Genomic DNA, 24,324 nt, shown 5'->3' on the forward strand with positions numbered 1-24,324 from the left:
TTTTTGCACTAACAATGCTGGTGAGTTGGACATTCATTCCTAAGGCCCAGAGGCCTAGAAAGAATACTTTCTGAAAGAAGATTGCAAGATAAGGTGTTGTCTCCTCAAGAGGGCTCCGTGCTCTGCATCTCAACATTTCTCGGTATAATCTCCTGGGTTGTGGCTCTGACTGTAGTCCAGAACCAGAGTGTGGGCAGGAAATCAGTAAGTGCATTGTTCCCTGAACCCCAGCTCCTATCAGGAAACTCGGGAAGACACCCAGGAGAACTTGGAATCCCTCTCAGCGCTTAGGGGTCCTGACTTCAGTCTTTGTGATCTTCGCCTATGTATTTTTCACCAAATATGGTAAGAGGGAGAGACTGTCCTAGACATTACTTTAAAAGAAGGAGAAAGACAAAGACCAACAGGTAGGAGGTTCACGCCCAGGTTCCGTCTTAGCTCAAGCTTAGAGCAGTAAAATGGGGCTCCATACGCAAAATTAAATTTCCAGGAGCCGTGTTTAAAAAGCAGAAGGAAGAGGACAATTCGTTTGTAATTATATATTTTATTTAACCCCCAAATATCTAAAGCATCATTTGGAAATGTGATGAATATTTCTAAATTAGACGAGATAGTTTACATTTTACGGTTCACATTGTCTGCAAAATCTGGTGTGTGTTTCAAACCCAGACCGGCAAATCCCACCTGGGATGAGGCTTAGGGCACCAGCGCTGCCGCAACCACATGGAGAAAGTGGCTACTGTCCTGGGCAGCACGTGTCTCCAGGAGTCTGGACCTTCGGCTCCTGTCTTCTGTGGATCTCAGAAGGGAATCTAGTTCACTTTCCACTTTGAAATTTGTTTTCTGTCGGATTGAATCTCATTTTAGCAACCTGACCCATTTCCGACATCTATAGGCTCCTTTGTATTTTCTCTCCATCCCTGTGGTATTTGAAAATGTTCCCAATTGCCATAATTATGTTAAGTGACACCCAGATCTCAGTCCAGCCTCAGCTCAGTGTCGAGCTCCTCCAAATCAAGTCACGGCTCCTTTTTATCATTACATTATACTTCATTTCCAGTCTGTAAGCTGTGTTCTACTTTCAAGCAATTTGCATTAGTTCCTAAGACAAGTCCTATGGACTGCCCCAGCAAACAACAAACTCCATTTTACCTGTACCCATCTTTCTCCCAAGGGCTGGGGCTCTGGGCCAGTCTTAACCCCTTATGACCCATCTGGGAGGAAAGTGAGGTGGGGGTGGGGATTCCCAGGAGGCACAGGAGGTGAACTGTCTTTCCTGCCAATGTTTAACTTGAGCCTTTGGAGAGAGACAAGCTCACTTCTTTCTCTCTTCAATCTGGGCCTGTAAAAGAAAACCACTCACAGGTAAATCCAGCCTCCTCATTTCTCCAAGAGAGACGGGCGAAGGGCAGCGTCTTTTTAGATCCAGCCCGAAAGCAGTCCCGCATCATTTAATCGCAGATACCCCATCCCCAGCACGAAGAGCTCGGGCGATGTGGAAGGAGGGTCTTATTTTTTAAATCTTTGATCACACATGTATCTGCTCACCCTATTGTTTTGTTTTCAGAGGAAGTCCTTATTTTAGAAAATGAGACTTTGCTGTTAGTGGCAAAATGTTTCCATTTTCAAAGGCCCAGTGGCAAATTACCAGAAAAGGAAGGTTATCTTGGTCTAGGTGCCAGGACGTGGCTTCCCAGGTGGGCAGGAGTTTCCTGAGGGCTTCCGCAGACCACAAAGTGTGAGGAGCCTGGCATTCTCTGAACCAGCCGTCCTGACGGACTCTGAGCTCAGCAGATCTGAAATGGACAGCTAAAGAAGGAAGCCTGACATTCATTGGGCCTCGGGGGGCCAGGGCATTTCAGCCTGTACTACCTGGAATTCTTTGGTGTCGCTGGGAAAATGTCTCCTCCCACCAAACCAGCCCCATCAGTCCCTTTGTTGGCTGTGGAGCGTTCACCATGTCCTGACAGGCATATTTTCCTTGGTGTCCAGATCATGAATCCTAACTTCCTAGTACATCTTATTATAAATGTCACCTCACTTTCTGAGACTGTCAGCCTTGAATCCCCCATAGAAGTTGGAGGCAGAGGCAGGCGGATCTCTGTGAGTTCGAGACCAGCCTAGTCTATAAGAGCTAGTTCCAGGACAGGCTCCAAAACCACAGAGAAACCCTGTCTCGAAAAACCAAAAAAAAAAAAAAGAAGTTTGTACTTTGCCTCGTTCGTAAATAAATGTCTTGAACAAGTGAATGTTGGTCAAAAGTAACGATGAGAAATAAGCCCAGTGGCCATTCTTATCATCTGCCTCGGCACCCGGAGCCACAACTTCTGCCTGAGCTCTTATAAGGAACGTAGTTCCCACAGCCACAAGAGGACTGGGCAAAGGACACCGCTCAGATCCCGCAGTTCAAGACCAGGTCAATGGGAATGCTGGGATTGTTTTTATTGTTTTGTTTTGTCTTAAAAAAAAAATCCAAGCTGGCGAGAGAGCTGGAAAGAGCACTTGCTGCTCCTGCGGAGGACCCGGGTTCGATTCACAGCACCCACACTGTGGTTCGCACCTGTCTCTAACTCCAGTTCCAGGAGGCGATACCCTCTTCCGACCTCTACGAACGTGATCCATGTGTGGCACGCATGTATGCAGACCAGACAGTCATACGCATAAACTCAAAATTTGTTTCCAAACTTCCATTTATAATCAAGTTACAAGCTGCTTACCTTGGGTCTGTCACAGAGAAACGTAAGAGGAGGGTAGAAGAAAGGAAGTTTGAAAAGCAGTCGCCTTTCATTCACTAACTAAACACAGACAGACGGACAGACAGACAGACTGATTGACTGACTGACAGACAGACAGACAGACAGACACACACACACACACACACACACACACACGCACGGAGGAGAAGGGAAGGGAGGGAGGGAACTGTTTTCAGACAGTCTTTGCTAGGACGCTGAAGCTCTCCAGGCTTCGGTAGCTCAGGACGTTAAAGTAGTCACATGGTTCAGCATAGTCGTCCTCCTCTCCACAGAGGCCCGCAGGGGCAGCTTCTGTCTGGATGGGGCTTTCAGGAGCCGAGAGACACCTGAGGCTCGCTTCCTGTGGCTCAGCTGCCGTTCTCCCAAGGTCACTTCCCATAGAATTGATTCTGGAAGACTTCTGGAGTAAATACAAAGGGATGTTACGAAAAAGCTGCTTCACAAATGGACAAATGGCACATTGTCAACACCTCTTCCTCCCTTACATGAACACTCACACATACATACACAGGAGCAAACTTGGGTTTTTGTTTTGTTTTTTGTTTTTTTAGTTTTTCAAAACAGGGTTTCTCTGTGTAGCTTTGGCTGTCTTGGAACTCACCCTGTAGACCACGCTGGTCTTGAACTCACAGAGATCCACATGCCTCCACCTCCCAAGTGCTGGGAGTAAAGACGTGCGCCATCACCACCCAGCCAGCAAACTTGTGTTCTTATCAGTACACAATCCTTAGCCTTTAGCCCTTAACTTCCCTGCTTGTTGTAGCTTTTTTCCTTATTAGTATTATTATTTTTAAATTATCATACAATTTATTTTGATCCTATTCTTTCCCCTCCCCCGGCTCCTTCCAGCTCTTCCCCATCCCCTACCCAATCAACTGCATGCTTCTTCTCTCTCAAAACAAACAAACAAAAGCATTAAGACAATACCAAACTCAAACAAAAAGCAGCCAAAAACCATAGAATTCATTTTATGTTGGCCAACTCCTCCTGGACCTGGAGCCTGCCCTGAAGTATAGTTGACATATATCCCCAGTGTCACTTGGTTGGAGCAGAGAGCTTCTTTAGGGGTGGGGCTTTGTGTCCCCTTTCCCTTCTCCTCCTAACTCGGTTTTAACAGGAACGGCTGTAATGAATGTCATCCTGCAGCTTCTATTTCCTGGTCACCTAACCTGGACAGCTGCCTTGCCTCCATCTTGTTTTCCGGCTCCTTACTGTTTGTTTCTTCCTTCTCTTTGGTCTCTGTGCCACCACTTTCTCCTCTCTCTTCTCCTCCTTTTGGCCCAAACCTTCAGCCAGCCTGGCACCTTTCTCTTTATAAACTGACTTTCCAAGCAGGGGACTCCCCAGGATTCTGACCCCCTGGCTTTCTCACTCTCAACACTCAGAGTCACATCATCCACTGTAAAACTACAAACAGGACCTGTCCTCTAAAGGCCCAAGTGGCCCAAGACCCTAAGTACCCAGGATCTGTCCTGGGCTTCAGCCCACCTGCCCACCGACTCAGCATGGCCCATGAGAGAACCATAGCAAGCTTAAACTCAACTTGTCTCCACGGGCCTTGCCCCACATCTCCCACCCCACAATCTACTCCTGCCAACATTCTCCCTTCTGGCTAACAGCACAGCCCTTTCAGAAACATGGATGCCAATACCAAGTTCCAACTCCCCGTAACACCTGTGACAGCTAGTCTTCATTGTCAACTTGACTACATCTGGAATTAACTAAAACTCAAGTGACTGGGTACACATGTGAGGGATTTTCCTTAATTAAATCATTCAAAGTGGGAGACCCACATTTAGATCTCGGTATTTTGAGGCGGAAAGTTCCACATTTCCTCTGGGCCTCACCTTCTGGTGACAGCCTATGTAAAGGGCATGGAAGAAGGAAGCTTATTCTCTTTTTCTGCTTGATCGCCCTCTTGCTGGAAAGTCCATTCTTCCTTGGCCTAAGAGCTGCTTTGGGATTCTATACACTGAAGACCACCTGTAACATCCGGCCTTGTGGACTGAACAACTGCATTTTTGAACTCCCCTTGGTAGACTTCTATTGCTGGACTAGCTGGACCACAGCCTGTAAGTTACTCTAATAAATCCCAGGAGATATATATCATACATATATAAATATAAAGTCCCATCTGTATGTATATATATAAATATACACACACACACATAAGTGCTCTTCCTCTAGAGACCCCTGATTAGTACACATCCACCTAGTCTTACTCTATCCCTTCTTCATGGCATCTCTCTCACCAGCGAAGGGGAGGAAAAAGTCCTCTTCATTTTGGCTCACATTTCCTCTATCTGCTAGACTAACTTTCCACAAAGACTTTTCAAAAATAAAAATTGAATCTCATCATACTTCTGCTTAAAGCCCTTTAATGGCCTCTACTGTACACCAGAGGAACGCTCAGCCTAGAGTGAGCTATGATGAACACCTTGGGGATTTGACTTTCAGGTGACTTAGGAATGATCTCAAATTATAATTAAAGTTTTATATAAAGGATATTCTTGCGGGGAGCAAATCAGTACTTCATCCCCTTTTCCAAAGGAATCCGTGATAGCCCAGACCGTGGGCCCCAGCCATGTGCATCTCTCTGGCTGCAGCTTCCTCCCACTGTGTCTCACAACCCAGACACCCAGCGTCTGAGGCCCAGAGAGCTTCCACTCATGGCGACACTGCTGTGTGAGCACCCAGTGAGCTCTGCCATCTCCACAGCAACGCTGCTGACGGGTCTGGTTTGGGATGAGCTGAGAGGCACGGGCAGAAGCCCCTGAACCAAGGACACCACCACCAGTTGTTCAGTCTTGTCTCACTCTGCCTACACTCTCCTGTGATCACAGTGCCTTTGCTCTTGCAGCTTCTCTGTGAAGGCCAATTGGTCTGTCTTTCTGTCTTCACCAGGCTCAGAAACCCAAATTCCCTAAGGGAAGTGCTATGTTCCTCTTTGGAACTTGGGATCCATATCGGGTATTCAATCTCTATGTCTTGGGACTGGAATAGTCATACATATCCAGTTGGACACACACATCCATTTGTAATACAGTCCCATAGAAAAGAATCTGGTTTTCCAAATCAAGATATAATCCAACACCCAGGAAACTAAAGTTGCATTCGTTGAGACCAGACAGCAGCAAAGTGTGTTCAGTGACATCAACCATAGAATAAACACTAGAATGTCATCCTTGAGGGTTGCAACAGTATAGGGAAGCTGGAGAACATCAGTTACAAGCAGGGTGGCAGAAGAAGTGCTTAATCACATTTCAAAATTGACCCACCTTCTATATCTAAATGACAAAATCACAGAGATCCAGGGACTTGAAAAATAGGAACAACCAAGCTCATGGAATCTCTTTTCACACCCATGGCTCCCAGGACAGAAAATGCTACCCGACTGGTGCCAAGCCCAAATGTACACCAGTTTAGGCAAGGAGATAGAGAAGGGAGGTTAGAAGGACCCTGGAGATGTGTTCAATGGACAGATGCCAAAAACTAAGGATGCTGCATCACTTCAGGCCTTGAGGAGTTGAGCACTGAGAGACGTTGTAGTCTTAGAATAACAAACACGTCATTGGTCTCCTCCACCCATTCCTCCTCAGTACAGGTGGCTAAACTTTAGCATGAGTGTGAAGAAGGGAATGGCTGTCATGACTCATGCTGGTGCTATGTTTAAAAGGACTCTGACATCCCTTGATACGATACAACCCATTTTTAATATGAATACTCAATTATTTCTCAAAGAGCTAATTATGACTTTTTGTGCTTGTGTGTTCTTATTCTCATTCTTGGTAAGGCTGGCCACTCTTTCTTTTTAATTTTAAGACTATTTTGAGCTCTAAAAGTCCTTTGGGAAATGCAAATATTCCTGAGACGGGTCCCTAAGCTGTTCCATTTCCATTCTACCCTACATGGAGACTCTATAATTGTAACCAGCATACAAAAAAATAGGTCTGAGATTAATGTACTAACATTGTCCTAGAGAACCAAGTGAAACTACAGAAATTGCAACTGAGTCCTCTTGGGACAAACATTGCTTTCTAGTAGCATATTAGAAGAACACTGGAAAGCAGGGTTGGTAGAGTCATTGTCCAGTGTCTGACACATGTAACTTGTCACCGTACCTGTTTGGCAAATAACATTTATTCATATAATGCATATACATGTATAATAAGCACTTGCTTATACTATCTTAAGATATGCTCAAAATGTCTCCAGAAGAGATGGCGTTCATGTTGAGCTTTCTTCCCTCTGACCTCAGCACAATAGGTGTTCTATACGTCTGTCCTAGAGAAGTCAACATGATAGGGTGATGGAGTTCTGAAAAGTGCAGGGATGATCAAAGTCACTCCTTTCACCAGCCCTGTCCTTATAGGCTGCCTTTAGCATCATTCTCAGCAGCCGTTAGTTTAGAGCAGGTTCCCAGAATAGAGGCAGACATGTTAATTCTGGTGCAAGTGACCTGGGTTCTCAGAGGAAGGCTAGTGAAGGAACCTAGAGGCAACGGAATGCAAGGCCAGCACCATCATTACTGGCTTCCATGGTGTCTCTCCTCCACAGACTGATGTTGAAGTAGGAGATGCTTCTGCAGAATGGGATCCCTAGCAACAGCCAGGAGAGGGGACCTTAGAATAGTAGAAAGAAGATGACAGTGTTTAATAAACACAGTAGATACAGCTACAATGATGGAAACTAAGAGCACCTGCCCCGTGGGCATCTTAAGATAGCTCATACAGCACAGCACTCCTAGGGTAAATACAGATATATAGAGAAAGAACTACTTGTATGGGATGTCCTTCTGTACATGTGTTGCTTTTATTGGCTGATGACTAAAGCTGTTTCGGCCAATGGCTTAGCAGAGTAAAAACCAGGCAGGAAATCTGAACAGAGATATAGAGAGAGAGTAGGCAGAGTCAAAGAGACACCATATAGCTGCCAAAGGAGACAGACACCAAAACAGAACCTTACCCAGTAAGACTTTGGCTTACTGGGTAAGTCAAATTTATGGTGATACATAAATTAATAGAAATGGGTTAATTTAAGATGTAAGAGTTAATTAATAAGAAGTCTGAGCTAATAGGCCAAAAGGTGTTGTAATTAATATACTTTCTGTGTGATTATTCATGTCTTAGCAGTCAGGAAACAAATGAGTAGCCTCCATTTACAAAATGGCACCTACCATCTGAGGCATAGATTCATATAAGACCTAAAAAAAGCCTTAAAGTGGAGGGAGCTTCTAGACCCACAAAAATGGGATCCAAGTTCAGTTTCTTGGTAGCTGCATTTTTTCAGATAGGCTCTGTTTGCTGGTGGTGAGCAGAGTTATGACTCCTTTAAGAGAAGGCTTCCTGGCTCAGCCAGCATTGGCAGTAAAAATTACACAGCTTCTTTGAGCGACAGCTTCCTTGTTCATGCTGGCAGCACAAATGGCTCTGACTTTTTCAGGAGGTCCTGTTATGGGGCATTTAAATGGGGTTTGTGAGCAGAATGCTACAAGTTTCTTAATGGCAACATAGACATGCTGTGTCCCTGGAGCTGGGGTGGTGAGCATTGCTTGCAGAGCTGGTGGTGAACATACCTCCACCATGTTGGACTGGGCAGAGCCAAAAGGAAAAGCAGCCTTAGTCCTTGCCACACTGCTTAGCATTTTAAGAAGCACTCCTGGTCAGAAAATGATTACATATATGCAATAAAGATAAATTCAGACAAAAAATAAACCCCTGAACAGGTCACAGAATGTTCAAAAAATGTACGTATGCTTTGGAGAGAGAAGAAAAAGACAGTCATAACAAGAAAAATAATTTTAAAAATAAAACAAAGTTTTTTAAAGATAGCAAAAGTAATATAAAAGAGAACAGACAGTTATAGATTAAAAGAATAAAGAAAAATACACCTCATAAAGATGGAATATACTCAGAGAGGCTAGGTTATATATATTATGGTGTTTTCCTTTAATTTTTGACTACGGAGAGACATTTGATACTGGGGAATGCTAAGTTAAACCTACATAAAGGTATCTTGACTTCAAAATTTGGGTCTAAGGATATGTTACTTTGAAAAAGAGGTTCTGCTTTTGTTTCCACAGATGAGAACCTATGGATTCTCTCTAGGCTAATGTGGTTTGATGGAATAAGACTCCCCTGAAAGGTCTCCATGAACCCTAAAAGTACTTCACTCAACAAACAGCAGAAAGCAGTTTGGAAAGAACAATGCCCAATTCCTAAAATGCTTGTTTATAAATGATTGTTTTCATTTAAAGTGGGTTGATTATAATTGATTAATGGTCACAGTCAATTTCTTAAAAAAATAAGGAGGATATGATATAGAGATGAATATTTTGCATTGGTATGGATCTTGGTCTATTGATACAATTTTAAGTTGATTTTCGTTACATTGTAATGTATTTCTGTGCTTGTTTAAGGTATTGTGTTTATGCAGCTCATTAAAAAAGTAATATATAGCTAAGAAATACAGATTAATAGTCATTTATAATAGTTAAACTTATAGTCGTGTTTTCTAGATATGCAGAGATATACTTCAGATGGGTAGGTAATCTTCAAACACTTCAAAAAACCTACAGAAATTGGCATTTAAACGATTTTTAAGAACTTAGACTTTTCTCAACTGTGAGACAAGTCTGCTTCTGGCAGCACCAACTATTTTAAGAGAAGCATAAAGAGGATCCTTGTGGAGTTTACTAGCCATTTGGGCAAGAAACTGTTCTTGCCTGGACTGCTTGATTGTACCTTGTACTAACTGAACAGGCAGGACACACAGAAAAGTGACTGCTGAACTTTCTAAAAGATAGAAAGTCCTTCAGGGTTCCTGCTTCACATAAAAAACTGCCAGACATTCTGCAGGATACAAAGGAAAGTGACTGACAAATGAACAATATGGGCAAGAGTCTTTTAATTTTCCCATTTCATGGAAAAGTCTGCTGGATACTATGGACCTGTAGGCTAAAGACACAGAAGAAGTTTCGGTGACTGTCCAGGTAGTGAGATATATCTGTCAAAATCTAGAGTTTTGCTTACGATGCACTTCCTTTTTACTTAGGTAATATTATATCCTTCTGGGGTCTTTGATGAAGATAGTTATAGTTTTCCTTAGTTATGACAAAATATAAATTAGATATGAAACTTTAGACTCACAAAAATAAAATAGATGATAGCTTTATTTTTTCCAGATACAAATAGACTATTTACATATTACAAATATTTAGTTACAAATTGTAACTGCAATTCTTGCATGATACCTGTTTTGTATATATAATTTTACTATGATAAAGTTAAAACCTTCCTTTTTAATTAGCCAAAAAGGGGAGATGATGTGGAATGTCCTTATGTATACATATTGCTTTTCTTGGTTGATGAATAAAGCTGTTTTGGCCAATGGCTTAGCAGAGCAAAACTAGGCAAGAAATCTGAACAGAGATATATAGAGAGAGTCAAAGAGATGCCATATAGCTGCCAAAGGAAACAGACACAAAAACAGAACCTTACCCGGTAATTTACAACCTTACAACAATACATAGATTAATAGAAATGGGTTAGTTTAAGATGTAAGAGTTAGTTAGTAAGAAGCCTGAGCTAATAGGTCAAACAGTGTTGTAATTAATATACTTTCTGTGTGATTATTCGGGTTTCAGCAGTCAGGAAACAAACAAGCAGTCTTTTTTTATAGCCTACAGTAGGATTGTGTTGGTGCGGGTGTGGGTGTGATTATATAGACACTTCAAATACTACCAAGGTTATATGAGTGGTCTAAAGCCAACTATCCTTATGAAAAGTCTAGATCTTTTGTCCAATTTCAAGGCATATGAACAGTTCTATCTAGGTATGGTATCCTTGGCTCCAGTCTCAACCTTCTCTGTGTCCTAAGGAGACTTTACTGCATGAACTACAGAAGTGGGTTCATTTTGTCTTCCATGCAGAATGACAAGGGAATAGAGGAACAGAGAGTGAGAAGAAGGTATGTATTTCCCTGCAATCCATGCATGATGGGCCTAGAACTGATTGTGACCCTCACTTGAAAAAAACAATACTTCTCAACCTGACCCTTCCATGTGATCCTCTCCTCCCAAGTTTCAACAGTCACCCTCTCCTCCCAAATACAGCACATGGTTACCTTCCCCATCTTGGTTTCCTTATGTTCTTTCTAGGTTCATATTAAAGTATATGTGACCAACACAGTTCCAGAACATACATGTTTTCCCTGAACATACATTGAATGACATTTTGAACAAGAAGAGAGCAAGCCCTCAAGACTATATCCAAATTACAGGATGACAGCAGGATCTAGACAGGCAACAATGAGGGTATCAGAGGGTTGGTGGGTAGCACCGTGTACAAGGGAAGCAACAGAAACTGAGACCTGCTGGTCTTTTCCTCTTCCTCAGTCTCCATTATTACCAAAGTTAGTCTGGGTACCTGACATGAAAATTAACCAGTCTTGCATCCTTAATAGATAAATATGTTCTGCTGTGTTAGCAGGGTCACTAATTCTTTATTCCAAACTGAAGAAGGCTGGTGAGGGCAGAAGACATCTGTTCACCAATCACCCTCGCTGTTCCAGCCCAAAGGTAGGGCTCTTGTTACCTCTTCCCTCTTGTGAATCACTTCTCCTTCCTCAGTCTCTCTTCTCATTTTATGATCATGTCTGTCAGGATAGCAATGATGTAACAAAAAATAGTGTGGAAAATCAGCTTAAGCCATAGCGGTAGCTGCAGCTTAACCACTGCCAATCCTTGACTCCCTGTCCAGCCTGGTCTGAGTAACAGAGGATCAGTGGTCACATCTCTGTGAATCAGGTCGGGCAGCAGCCATGGCATTCATCCCATAACCAGGAAGTGAAAGGGTGAATCATACTTTACCAAATATTTTTGCAGATAAATTGGGAATGATAATAAAAGCCCATATTTAACTTCCCAGAGAAATCAGAACTTCTAATGTCTGGAGTCTGTCTAGTTCCTTTGTGATCAGGTTAGCAAGATTTACAAGGAGCCTAGAAAACTAACTGCCAAGGGGAGACCTGAGTGTCAGATCTGAGTGATCTGTCGTTCGCTGCGGCGGGGGGACGGACAGCTTTGCTTCTGCTGCCAAGACACCCTCACTCCACTCTCTCCAGTTAAAGAAGGTTAGGGTGAAGCACTCGGACTGGCCTCTCTTTATTTGTGGATCAGGTTTGAAGACATATGTATGTATGTGAACTCCAACAGGATGTATTTATTTTGCCTGTGTGCTTGGTACTGAGGCGGCAGGCTCATCTACACAGAAACCTGACAACTTAAGTTGGAAAAGATGAGGTGAAAGTCCAAGTTTTATGAGTAAAAGCATGAAGATGCATACTCTAGAAGAAGAAGTAATAACAGTTCAAAGCTACTTATAATGGGGTCACAGCAAGAGTGTAGACCCACAACTTTTTACAATGAAGAGCTATGAAATCCAAGGAGACCGTTACAAGGGCAGCTTGTACAATTCATTCCAACTGTGGTCCAAAGAAAGATCTTCATAGGATTAAAATGTCAAAGGGTGAGTTAGAAAGAAAAGAAAAACAGAGTGTGGTCTCCCTCTGAGTGTGAAAAAGAGAGGCCAAGAATTCACAGAGAGGGTGAAAAGGGACCAGAGTTTAAGAACATTGCCTCCTTAGCTCAGTCTTAACCTAACCCTCCCTAGGCCTGGACCAGTTAGACAGAAGATGGATGTTGGCCAGGACTTGGGGTGGGGTGGGGTGGGAATAAAACTTAGCAGGAGACTTGGTCCAACAGGACCAAGAAACCAAGAAGGTATCCTAGACCAGTCTCAATTTCTTAGTCAATCTTGGAATGAAGATACAAAATATAACATCAAGACCAGAAAGTTCTCTGCTGATTTAAACATACCTGCCACTTGAAAACAGTGATATACATAAAGATGAGGGCTGGAGAGATGGCAGGTAAAGTCCAGATTCCCACCATTGACGCAGAGGGAGGTGAATGTGGTGACCTGCCCACAACCACTAATACTTCAAGGCAGAGACAGCTGCTCCATGGATCAGTGAAAGACATTACCTCAATATGTAAGGTAGAGAGAAATTGAGGAAGATATCTTCTGTCGCCTTCTGGCCTCTACACACACACACACACACACACACACACACACACACACACACGCACACAAGTACCCGCACATACATGTTTGTATATCCACATTTGAACTTGAGTACATATGTATACACACAAAAGAAAGAAAAGAGGAAAAATAGATGGATTATCAGAAAATGTTTGAAGAAATAAGATATCTGCCAATCTAAAGTTGATTTTTGGACTGGGAACAAGTTCCAGGAGAAAATACCTCAAGAGGAGGAGAGGAGCATTTGGGTGGCTCATGGCTGAATGCCAACACTTAGAAAGCAGGGCAGGAGGAATAAAATTCCAGGCTTGCCTGAGTCACATAGAGAGATCTCAGGTTTGGAGGGATGGTGGGTAGGACCTGGAGGTGTGTTTGTGGAAGAAGTTGCTCTGGGGTAGGGCGTGGAGGGATGTTTGTGGAAGAGGATGCTCTGGGGTAGGACATAGAGGGGTGTTTGTGGAAGAGGATGCTCTGGGGTAGGACATAGAGGGGTGTTTGTGGAAGAGGATGCTCTGGAGTAGGACAGAGGTGTGTTTGTGGAAGAGGATGCTCTGGGGTAGGGCGTGGAGGGGTGTTTGTGGAAGAGGATGCTCTGGGGTAGGGCGTGGAGGGGTGTTTGTGGAAGAGGATGCTCTGGGGTAGGGCGTGGAGGAGTGTTTGTGGAAGAGGATGTCTGGGGTAGGACATAGAGGGGTGTTTGTGGAAGAGGATGCTCTGGGGTAGGACACAGAGGGGTGTTTGTGGAAGAGGATGCTCTGGGGTAGGACATAGAGGGGTGTTTGTGGAAGAGGATGCTCTGGAGTAGGACATGGAGGGGTGTTTGTGGAAGAGGATGCTCTGGGGTACGGCGTGGAGGGGTGTTTGTGGAAGAGGATGTCTGGGGTAGGACATAGAGGGGTGTTTGTGGAAGAGGATGCTCTGGGGTAGGACATAGAGGGGTGTTTGTGGAAGAGGATGCTCTGGGGTAGGGCATGGAGGGGTATTTGTGGAAGAGGATGCTCTGGGGTAGGACATGGAGGGGTGTTTGTGGAAGAAGTTGCTCTGGGGTAGGGCGTGGAGGGGTGTTTGTGGAAGAGGATGCTCTGGGGTAGGGCATGGAGGGGTATTTGTGGAAGAGGATGCTCTGGGGTAGGGCGTGGAGGGGTGTTTGTGGAAGAGGATGCTCTGGGGTAGGACATAGAGGGGTGTTTGTGGAAGAGGATGCTCTGGGGTAGGGCATGGAGGGGTGTTTGTGGAAGAGGATGCTCTGGGGTAGGACATAGAGGGGTGTTTGTGGAAGAGGATGCTCTGCGGTAGGACACAGAGGGGTATTTGTGGAAGAGGATGCTCTGGGGTAGGGCGTGGAGGGGTGTTTGTGGAAGAGGATGCTCTGGGGTAGGGCGTGGAGGAGTGTTTGTGGAAGAGGATGCTCTGGGGTAGGGCGTGGAGGAGTGTTTGTGGAAGAGGATGCTCTGGGGTAGGGCGTGGAGGAGTGTTTGTGGAAGAGGATGCTCTGGGGTAGGGCGTGGAGGGGTGTTTGTGGAAGAGGATGCTCTGGAGTAGGACATAGAGGGGTGTTTGTGGAAGAGGATGCTCTGGGGTAGGGCGTGGAGGAGTGTTTGTGGAAGAGGATGCTCTGGAGTAGGACATAGAGGGGTGTTTGTGGAAGAGGATGCTCTGGGGTAGGGCATGGAGGGGTGTTTGTGGAAGAGGATGCTCTGGGGTAGGGCGTGGAGGGGTGTTTGTGGAAGAGGATGCTCTGGAGTAGGACATAGAGGGGTGCTTGTGGAAGAGGATGCTCTGGAGTAGGACATAGAGGGGTGTTTGTGGAAGAGGATGCTCTGGGGTAGGGCGTGGAGGGGTGTTTGTGGAAGAGGATGCTCTGGGGTAGGACATAGAGGGGTGTTTGTGGAAGAGGATGCTCTGGGGTAGGGCGTGGAGGGGTGTTTGTGGAAGAGGATGCTCTGGGGTAGGACATAGAGGGGTGTTTGTGGAAGAGGATGCTCTGGGGTAGGGCGTGGAGGGGTGTTTGTGGAAGAGGATGCTCTGGGGTACGGCGTGGAGGGGTGTTTGTGGAAGAGGATGCTCTGGGGTAGGACATAGAGGGGTGTTTGTGGAAGAGGATGCTCTGGGGTAGGACATAGAGGGGTGTTTGTGGAAGAGGATGCTCTGGGGTAGGACATAGAGGGGTGTTTGTGGAAGAGGATGCTCTGGGGTAGGACATAGAGGGGTGTTTGTGGAAGAGGATGCTCTGGGGTAGGACATAGAGGGGTGTTTGTGGAAGAGGATGCTCTGGGGTAGGACGTGGAGGAGTGTTTGTGGAAGAGGATGCTCTGGGGTAGGGCGTGGAGGGGTGTTTGTGGAAGAAGTTGCTCTGGGGTAGGGCGTGGAGGGGTGTTTGTGGAAGAAGTTGCTCTGGGGTAGGGCGTGGAGGGGTGTTTGTGGAAGAGGATGCTCTGGGGTAGGGCGTGGAGGGGTGTTTGTGGAAGAGGATGCTCTGGGGTAGGGCATGGAGGAGTGTTTGTGGAAGAGGATGCTCTGGAGTAGGACATAGAGGGGTGTTTGTGGAAGAGGATGCTCTGCGGTAGGACACAGAGGGGTATTTGTGGAAGAGGATGCTCTGGAGTAGGACATAGAGGGGTGTTTGTGGAAGAGGATGCTCTGGGGTAGGGCATGGAGGAGTGTTTGTGGAAGAGGATGCTCTGGAGTACTATTTAAACAATGACTAGATACATCAAAGGAGATATCTGGTAATCTGAAAAGTAAGTTAGAAGAGAAAACCCACTCTAAAACATGGTGATATGAATGGGCAGAAAATACAAAAGAGACTCAGACATATGGAAGAGAAGGGAGCCTCGAAAGTCCCTGCCACAAGAGGCCCAGAAGGAGAAGAAAGCAAGAATAGAGAAAAAATAGATAACAAGAAATGGCCAAGATTGACCCCAAACTGACAGAAACCCATCAAACCACAACTGAAAAAAAAAAACCCACTCCATCCAAACCCCATACAGAATAAATACAAAGATAATGACATCTAATTATATCGTTTGTACAAATGCTGAAATCTTAAGGCAGAAAATATTAAAAGAACAAGGAGAAAAGGCAGTTTTAAAGAAGTAAGGATAAAACCCAGTTTCCAAAAATGAAAAATTTACGAAGTTAGACAATAGAATAATTTTTCCATGTGCTAATAGAGAATACTGGCCAACACAAGATTCTACTACACCTAGTAAGACTACACCTGGAGATCAGCCCTTACTCTTACTCTTCTTCTCCTCGTACTTCTACTTCTTCTACACTATATTTACAGATATGGGTAAACAAGTTTTAGGGGAACAACAACGGTCAAATTAATTCTTTGCCTTTGCTGACCTGACAGGGAGGACGGAGAGGAGAGCTATAGGAGGGGTGGCCCTAGAGTCATGTGGATGCACAAAACAATCACATCTGTGGGTCTAAAAAGCAGAACGGACCAAAGAACAAGGGGATGATGGAGCCATGTGATGGAGACCGGTAAAAAGAGCTGCTATGATCTAAGGCTCTTGCATATTCCTGAAAGTTATAGGTCATTGACTGATTATTACTAATATAACGGAACTTGACTAAATCCAGGTACGTTTTGTAATGCCTAATATAGCCACTAAAAGAATAGCAGAAGTCGCCAGGGGGGCAAGAATAGGGGTGACGTGGTGGGACTGGGACAGGCTGTCCTCTCCTACCTGTCTACGTCTCACAGCCACCCCTGCTATCATTAAGCAGAAGATTCCCAGCACAGCAGCCAAGGCTCCTCCAAGTGATGCCATCTGGAACTGAGGCCCTACAGGGAAAAGGAAACAGAGGTGAGTGATGGAGGTGGAGGTGGGGAGCAAGGCAGCCTTCTCTGGGGAAGCTTGGTTTGTCTCAAAAGCCAGTGCCAGTTGTGGGGGTGCATGCCTTTGATCTCAGCACTTGAGAGGCAAGAGGCAGGCAGGAGTTCGAGGCCAGAGGTGGGGCGCTCTAGAACTGCCCTCTGCTCGAGTCTTTAACCTTAACTCTGGTCAGCAGAGCAGCATCCAGGTGCCCAGTGGAGTCGGCGGATCTCTCGAGGAGCGAGGCACCTTGCGTACACCTTGGACCAGTTGTTGGAATCCTCTCCCCTAGTCAACAACTTGTTTCCAGAAGTCATGAAATGAAACAAATAGTAGCATCTAAAAGGAAACCTGGGACGGGCTGGAGAGATGGCTCAGCCGTTAGGAGCACTGGCTGCTCTTCGTGAGGACCCAGGCTTTATTCCCAGCACCTACATGTTAGCTCACCACTGTCTGTAACTCCAGTCCTGTTGGAGCTCACAGGACTATATACAGTGAGTGCGCAGCTGACAGACCAATAGGCCGATCCACAGGAAGTGTATAGTCCATGTCCACATGGAATAACCCGTTTTGCAGAGCTGCAGGAACACTCTTCTTTTGGAAAAGTCACTGTCATATCTGTAAAAACCTTGTGAAGCCATGATTCTTCCCTTCAAAATGGGATTTGTTCCCAAAACACCTCAGCAGTGAGTGACCTTGCTACATCCCCCCCCCCCCCCCACACACACACCGTGAGGCCTGAGAGTGAAGGCATTCACTCTTTATTCTAACATTCAAATTTACATAGAGTCAATCCCACACTCACCTGCTAACAGACCACATAGAATTTCTATAGAAGACAGGACTGAACAGGAAAACAGCATGCCCCACCTTTGCTAACAAACAAATCTGGGCGTCCCCAAAGCTGGTTATCACAAAAGAGATTAGATGAGGAGACTGGGTGAGTCCAGGACTCAGGGACGTTTAGTAACTTTATCTAATGGTTTGGATGGTCAGGTTCTTCCCCTTGAATGCTGGCCTTTCCCTGGGCCAGGCCGCTTGTTCCCGAGTACTACTCTGTCAGGTTCTACCTGCCCCTCTTTGTGATTTTGATATACATATTATCATTGTCCTTGCCTATGGAATTTTGCAACTACGTCTGTAAAAACTAGAAACCTCTGGAGATCAGCCCTTACTCTTACTCTTCTTCTCCTCGCTACTTCTACTTCTTCCCCTTACTCTTCTTATTCTTCCTCTTCTCCACGCCCCCTTCACTTCATTTTTCCCCTTGCATGAAAAGTAAAGAAGATGCAGAGGTAATGTACTTGAGTTCATTTTTTTACCCTTAGATCCTAGCCTGCCAGAGACATCCAATTCTGACCCCTGAGGGGGTACTGAGGCTGGTACTCAAGCCCCCCACCACAGTCCCAGGGTATCCAAATTCTTCTTCTGGCCTCCAGACTGAAATTACCTGGTGCAAGTGAGAAGGAAACACATGGAACACGCAACAAACCTACTTAGGTGTTTATTAGATTGGGGGTGTACTGGCCTGGGGAATCGGTGTGCAAAGAAAGAGATAGATAGATGATAGATAGATAGATAGATAGATAGATAGATAGATAGATAGATGATAGATAGATAGATAGATGATAGATAGATAGATGATAGATAGATAGATAGATGATAGATGATAGATAGATAGATAGATAGATAGATAGATGATAGATAGATAGATGATAGATAGATAGATAGATAGATAGATAGATAGATAGATAGATAGATAGATGATAGCGCACATGCACACAAGGGGTTGGCGTGTCACTCACAGATGAAGCAGATGATAGGTCACGCATGCACACAAGGGCTTAGCTGAGTCATAGTGGACGTAGCCACGCATGCACACAAGTGTGTCACATGGAGCCCTTTAACATTCAGGCACTTCTGCCTGAGGGCTTGTCTGCACATGCGTGGCTCTAGAACACAGAAGTATCAGCCTTATGTGGCTGAAATCATTACACAGACCCCAGAACCAGATGTTGCATAGGTGTGTATGCCGTCAAGACACCCATACGTATAAATAAACAAATATCAAATCTGCAATAAAATAAAAACAAAAGAAAACTCAGAAAGTGAATTGTTTCATCCATAATTCACACACACATCCATAGTGTTAAAACTGACTAATTCAAAATTGAAACCAAACTACGGAAAGAAAAAGCATGTAACTTTTCACCTTAGCCCTATAGCCCAGGTCTGAAACCCCAGAAGAAGCGAGTCTCTTGCAACCTTACTCTCCGCTGTTTTCTCAGTCCTTAGTACACGGTAGATGCTGGGATACATCGAGGAATGGTTTCTAGGGCACTTTCTCCACATTTCCCTCTTCTCCAGGACTCAGGCAGGACCCCCAGAGTCCTGGGAAGACTTGAAACAAGAAAAGGCCTGGCCCCACTTCCCTGAACTCCAAGTTTTGATTGTAGGAAAGGAGGCCATGTCATCTGATCTCTCGGGATAAGGACCCTGCCTGCCAAGTCCAAGGCCCCAGCATACTCCTCCTGCTCTGAGGACTTAGTGGAGGCCAGGCTGGCCCCTCGGTGGACATGTCCATGGCTCACTCAGGAAGAAAGGGGATGGAAGACCGTGGTCTGGACGCTGCAGGGGTGCAGAGGGCCTGGAAGGGGAGTGTAGACAGAAGAGGAGGGCAGAGCCACTCGGCAAGGTGGGGTTAGTAAGGGCTCTCCTCAAGCTGAACGGTGGAACAAGGAGCAGCTAAACACATCATGAAATTTTAGGGAAGGTTATGATAATGCTTGTGGTCAAATTTAAAGGTGAGTGAGTTAAGTCTGGTTAAAGCAGACTGAATTTGGAATATTAAAACGCCAACTAAACTAGTAATTTTTGGTTTAAAACGAAAGCACTTAACTCTTCTATCCAGAGCCACAGTTTCTGAAAAAAAGAAACTGAAAGAACCTCAGGGCAGTCAGGACAGCCTGCCAATGTGCAGCTGTGTGTGTGGGGGGGGGGGGGCATGTAATCTACATTAGCGATTTGGTATTACTTGTGGCACCGGGGATTGAACCCAGGGCCTCATGCATCCTAGCCAACCAGTCTACTGTTGAGCTACATCTCCAACTCTGGTTAGACAACAGTTTATGTAATACCAGGTTACCAGGGGCTTCGGTCCATTGAGATCAGTGTAAGTAGAAGGACAGGGATGAAGCTGATGGAGACAATTAAAGGAGGGTTCATTGCCTTAATGTAATCAACCAACTTCCTGAGAAGCAAGACGGTCCTGCAGTGTGGTGAGAGAGGCTCTGGGAAATATAATACAGGGGTAAAGAGCCCACAGTTGTCACGGCCCGCACATGCTTACTGCGACCTAGATCTCCTGTGGTCTTTATTTTCCAAGCCTGCCCTGAACAAGTGCAATGCACAGCACTGTCCCAAGACCTCATTTGTAACAACTCATGAGATGATTTGCCATTTATCATAGGACAACAATGCAAGAAAATTTAAGTACCACAGTTATCCAAAATACATGACAGCTTTTAGTCCCAGGTGGTGTGATTCTAGAACCTGGGCTCTTGACTACTCATTGTATTTAATCTATGATGGAGCCAGCCAAGAAGTGATGCTTGAAAGGAAACTTTAAGGTGAACTTCTATCACTTCAATGTCCACAATGTTCTTAAGACTCATGCAACATAATTTCAATGCATACATGTTCTTAACCTAAACTCCGGTATAGCCAACAGTGAGCAGTTCTGAGTGTGACACGCCATGGAGCCTGAACGTCTGTGTTAACATCAGCTTTGCCACCCTGAGCAGTTCCAAACCTTAGCTTCTGCCGCCATCAATCAGATGGGAATCATACTCGTGGTCAACACCTACCACGGCACTTGCTGTGTTCCTGGAGCTGGGCTAGGGGCTTTTTCTTACAGTAGGTTGTTCAACCCCCCCCCCCATTAGCACCTCGGAAGCCTTAGCACCATCCTTATGCACAGATGAGAAAAGGGTTGCACAGAGGAATTAAATTCCTGTCTGAGGCCAACAGCAAGGTTTGAACCCAAGTTGCCTGACGTCCGAGGCAGAGCACTTTATTACCCTGCTAAACTATCTCTCAGATGTGATTTTACTAATGCTTTCCCTCAGTAAAACTATCTTGTGTTTGCCCAAAAATGATCATTCCAAGAACATTTGGAAGCTTTGAAGCTTCATCATACAAAGGTGGATGAGTGTTACACATTCATACTCAGCATGGGCTGTGACTTGAGAGCTATTCTGTATACTCATCATTAAATGATCACCTTTCATGGATAACCTCATCCAAGGGTCTTGTCAGTTTAGATAAGATGTATTTGTGTGCAAAATCAGAGGTTGTGCACGAGAATCAGCTGGGTGTTTCCAGAACATATCAGATGCTAGCTCTGCCCCCAAGAGGCTCTGATTTCATTAACTAGAGTTGCCCTATCCTTACAAGGCCCCAAAAGTTCCTCCAGTGAGTTTGATATGTTCCAGCTTCCCAGAATGTCTCAGGATGGAGTTTTCTATGTGAAAGAAAGTGGTTCATTGTCTCCCTGCTTCAAAGAACATACCTGAGCTTTCTTGGACGGTCAGGAATATTCTCCCCTTGTAAATCCCATCAGGATAGGTGTGGTAGGTGCAGAAGTACTCCCCTGTGTCATTCATTGTCAGCGACCGGAAGGTGAGGCCTCGGCTGGGGCCTGGGACCACCCGCTCACTGAAGACCGAAGGGACATGCCATCCCCGGTCAACACTATAAACCGCCAGAATCTGGTCCCGCTGCTCCCAGTTGACTTGGGTTACTTCAGCTGTGCTGGAGATTAAGTTACACTGTAAGATGACAGAGCCACCTTTCTCGGCAGAGATGTTCCCCTTTGTCTGTAGTGTGCCTTTTGTGGCTCCTACGGGAGAGGAAGAAGCACACGTGAGTCTCTAGCCAGCCGCGCCGTCCAACCTTGCTGAGTAATCCCAGGATGTTCAAAGGCCGGAAGTGGCTCTAGGAGCCCAAGTCTAGCCTATGGAGACTATCTTCACTTCCTCTTCCCTTCATTTCCAGAGACTTTCCTTACTATACCTGTCCGTCAGGCTCCAAGTCCTACCCAATCTTCTTGCCCTTTTCCGTGTACCCAATTCCAGTCTGTCACTGCTACTGCCAGAACTTCTGCCTCACTCTGTCTCATTCTTACCTGTTTGTCAGGACTGTGCCCCTCCATCCGTGAGGACCCCAACTTAGGAGACAGCTTTTCTCACCCGTGTTGTATAACACCTTAAATGCCTGGTGTACCACATGGCTCCACACCTTGCCTGCTCAGGGTACTCTGTGCAGCTTCTTGGCTAGGTGCTTGATTTCTTTTATAAGTTTATCTAGTCTTCCCACCTAGAATATCTGCCCCGTACTATGAATCTTCTGCTTCTCTAGTTTCCAGCAATCTAGTCTTGAGTCTGGTCCTATCCTTTGAAATAAAACTGGGCTACTTGATTGCCATTTGGGATGTCAGAAAAACCTTCAAGAGAGAAAGGGAAAAAAAATCCTGGGCAAAGGAGACATGGCAAGAAACCCTGCTGCTCAGCCACAGGTAGTAGTAGTTGCTTTTAATCTCAGCACATGGAAGGCTGAGGCAGGAGGATCATAGTGAGTCCCAGGCCAGTCTGGACTACATAGTAAGTTCCAGACTAGCTTTAGGAATATAGTGAGACCCTGTATCTGTCAAAGAAACAAACCAAAGTAAGGGGGGGGGGGAAGAGATCAGAAACAGGAAAAGAAAGGAAAAGAAAGAAAGGGGGAACAGGAAAGAGGAGAAGAGAGCAGAGGAGAAGGGAAGAGAGGAGGGGAGGGGAGAGAAGAGGGGAAGAGAAGGGAGGAGAGGACAGGGGAGAAGAGAGGAGAGGGCAGAGCAGGGCATGACAAGACTTCTCCCAGAGGAAAGCATCTTCGTCACCCGCCCCACCACCTACCCCAGCTCCTCTCTACCCTCAGAATGTTCGAGGTTCAGTCTTTAAACTACTTTGCAATATAATCTTTAAATATTTTATTCCTTTCCCTTGGGAATGTTTCTCTGAAGTGTCTAATACAATAGAAACACAACAGAATTTAGCCAGTGGTATCAATGGGAGACCCCGAAAGTCTGGGAAGCAGGTATATCTGATCAACAGAAAACCAGCTGGAATATATTTCTAGAAGTTCCTCAGAAAGAGAAAGGAAGATGGAGGGGGAAAGGGGTGGGCTTTCAGGAGACTTCTCGGCATCCACCTTCGTCCACTCCCCAGCCTCCTTTCGTGTACAGCTGGCCAATCAGGGTCCCAACCCAGAGGACCTATAAAGACTATCCCCTGCAATCCCAAACACATCTGCATCCCCTTCCCAGTGCCTGCCTCTTCCCACGTGGTCACAGAGGACCACAGAACCACCCGACATACATGCGTGTGGCCTGTACTCAGAGCCTCCTCTACCCGAGAACCCTGGTCTCTGTGCCAAGCCCACCTCCCTGCTCTGCTGGGCTTGCAGGCCATACCTGAAGTGAGGAAGGCAGCCAGTGTTAGCCCCTGGACCCAGATCAGGAGCAGCCAGCCATGCATGCTTCTGACCAGAGGGCCCACAGGAAGCAGATGTGGCCTCTCCTCTGACTGAAAACTGGCCCACTGCAGGTGTGAGGCAAAGCGAAGCCTGAGAGAAGAGGGTCTCGGAAAAACTGAGTAAGGGCAGAGCAGCATCGAAACTGATAATGTTCTTATAGCAAGTACACAAGCTGTACAGAGCGAGCCACAAAAAAAGGCGGTGAAGGAAACACGGTGAAAAGTAAACAAACTGTGTGGTTAGAGTTATACAGCTTGGGTGACTCGTAGCCAATCTGTAGCTTTTACATTATCTTGATGCACATTCTGAAACGTCAGCTTTTATCTAAAGCATTCAAGGGTGTCTAGGTGATGCATAGGATTCTGGGGAACTATTTCTGATGAGTCAGGCCCTCCCGACAGCGTGCTGTTGAAGGATGTGCAGCCACGGGAGAAACTTAGGTTTGGGCGTTTACAGAACAATTGCTGGATTTAGACTCCAGTGACTAAGGACAATTCACAGGTGAGACAAAGGCCCTGGACAAACAGCAGCTCTCTCTTCCACAAGGCCCTCTCCTCAGCTCTTACTCCTTTTGTGCTGTTATTATACAGCTTTGTCTTTACTTGCATTTGGGGTCAGCTTCCCTAATGCAAGAGAATCAGCAGAGAGTACTAAAGTAAGTTTTCCTGCAAGTTGCTGACCCCATAAGAGTTGAAGTATAGAAGAGTAAGCCCCAGAGGTGACCAGGAAAAGGCATTAACCATGCTTACCTAAGGCTCTTAGCTACTCACTAGGCCCAATTGTTGACCTATATCTATTTGGGTTATGTTTCTCAACTGACCCAATCTAGAATCACCAGGGAAGAGAGTCTCAGTGAGGGATTGTCTAGGTAAAGTTGGCCTGTGGGCGTGTCTGTGGAAGAATATGCTGATTGCCTTAATTGATGGTGGGAAGACCGAGCCCAAAAGTGGTGGCCCCATTCCCTGGTCTTGGGCCCTGGACTGTGTAAGAGCAGAGAGCTAGCCGAGTATTAGACATGCATGCATTCACTTCCCTCTGCTCCTAACTGTGGACATGATGTCA

General features: G+C 45.5%; 1 protein-coding gene across 1 annotated transcript; it reads right to left on the bottom strand.

The window, feature by feature from the left end:
• On the bottom strand, positions 1 to 23,405 carry Tigit (T cell immunoreceptor with Ig and ITIM domains). The gene is made up of 4 exons (XM_075955072.1): positions 23,201 to 23,405; positions 21,260 to 21,589; positions 16,561 to 16,658; positions 1 to 3,156 (listed from the first exon to the last, which is right to left on the bottom strand). The coding sequence occupies exons 1-4, from the start codon at positions 23,397 to 23,399 to the stop codon at positions 2,929 to 2,931; spliced, it is 855 nt and encodes a 284-aa protein (XP_075811187.1). The 5' UTR covers positions 23,400 to 23,405; the 3' UTR covers positions 1 to 2,928.
• Positions 23,406 to 24,324: the final 919 nt, after the last annotated feature.

This window comes from Microtus pennsylvanicus, chromosome 1 (assembly GCF_037038515.1).
Source record: "Microtus pennsylvanicus isolate mMicPen1 chromosome 1, mMicPen1.hap1, whole genome shotgun sequence".
Lineage (NCBI taxonomy): Eukaryota > Metazoa > Chordata > Mammalia > Rodentia > Cricetidae > Microtus > Microtus pennsylvanicus.

Bases quoted from the DNA above. Each gene is read 5' to 3' on its own strand.
- Tigit (XM_075955072.1), bottom strand. From the start codon at position 23,399: ATGCTGCTCTGCCCTTACTCAGTTTTTCCGAGACCCTCTTCTCTCAGG. The intron at 21,590-23,200 runs GTATGGCCTGCA...CCTCTCCCGTAG, and splicing joins GGCTGCCTTCCTCACTTCAG to GAGCCACAAAAGGCACACTA. The intron at 16,659-21,259 runs GTATGTTCTTTG...TTTTCCCTGTAG, and splicing joins GACCGTCCAAGAAAGCTCAG to GGCCTCAGTTCCAGATGGCA.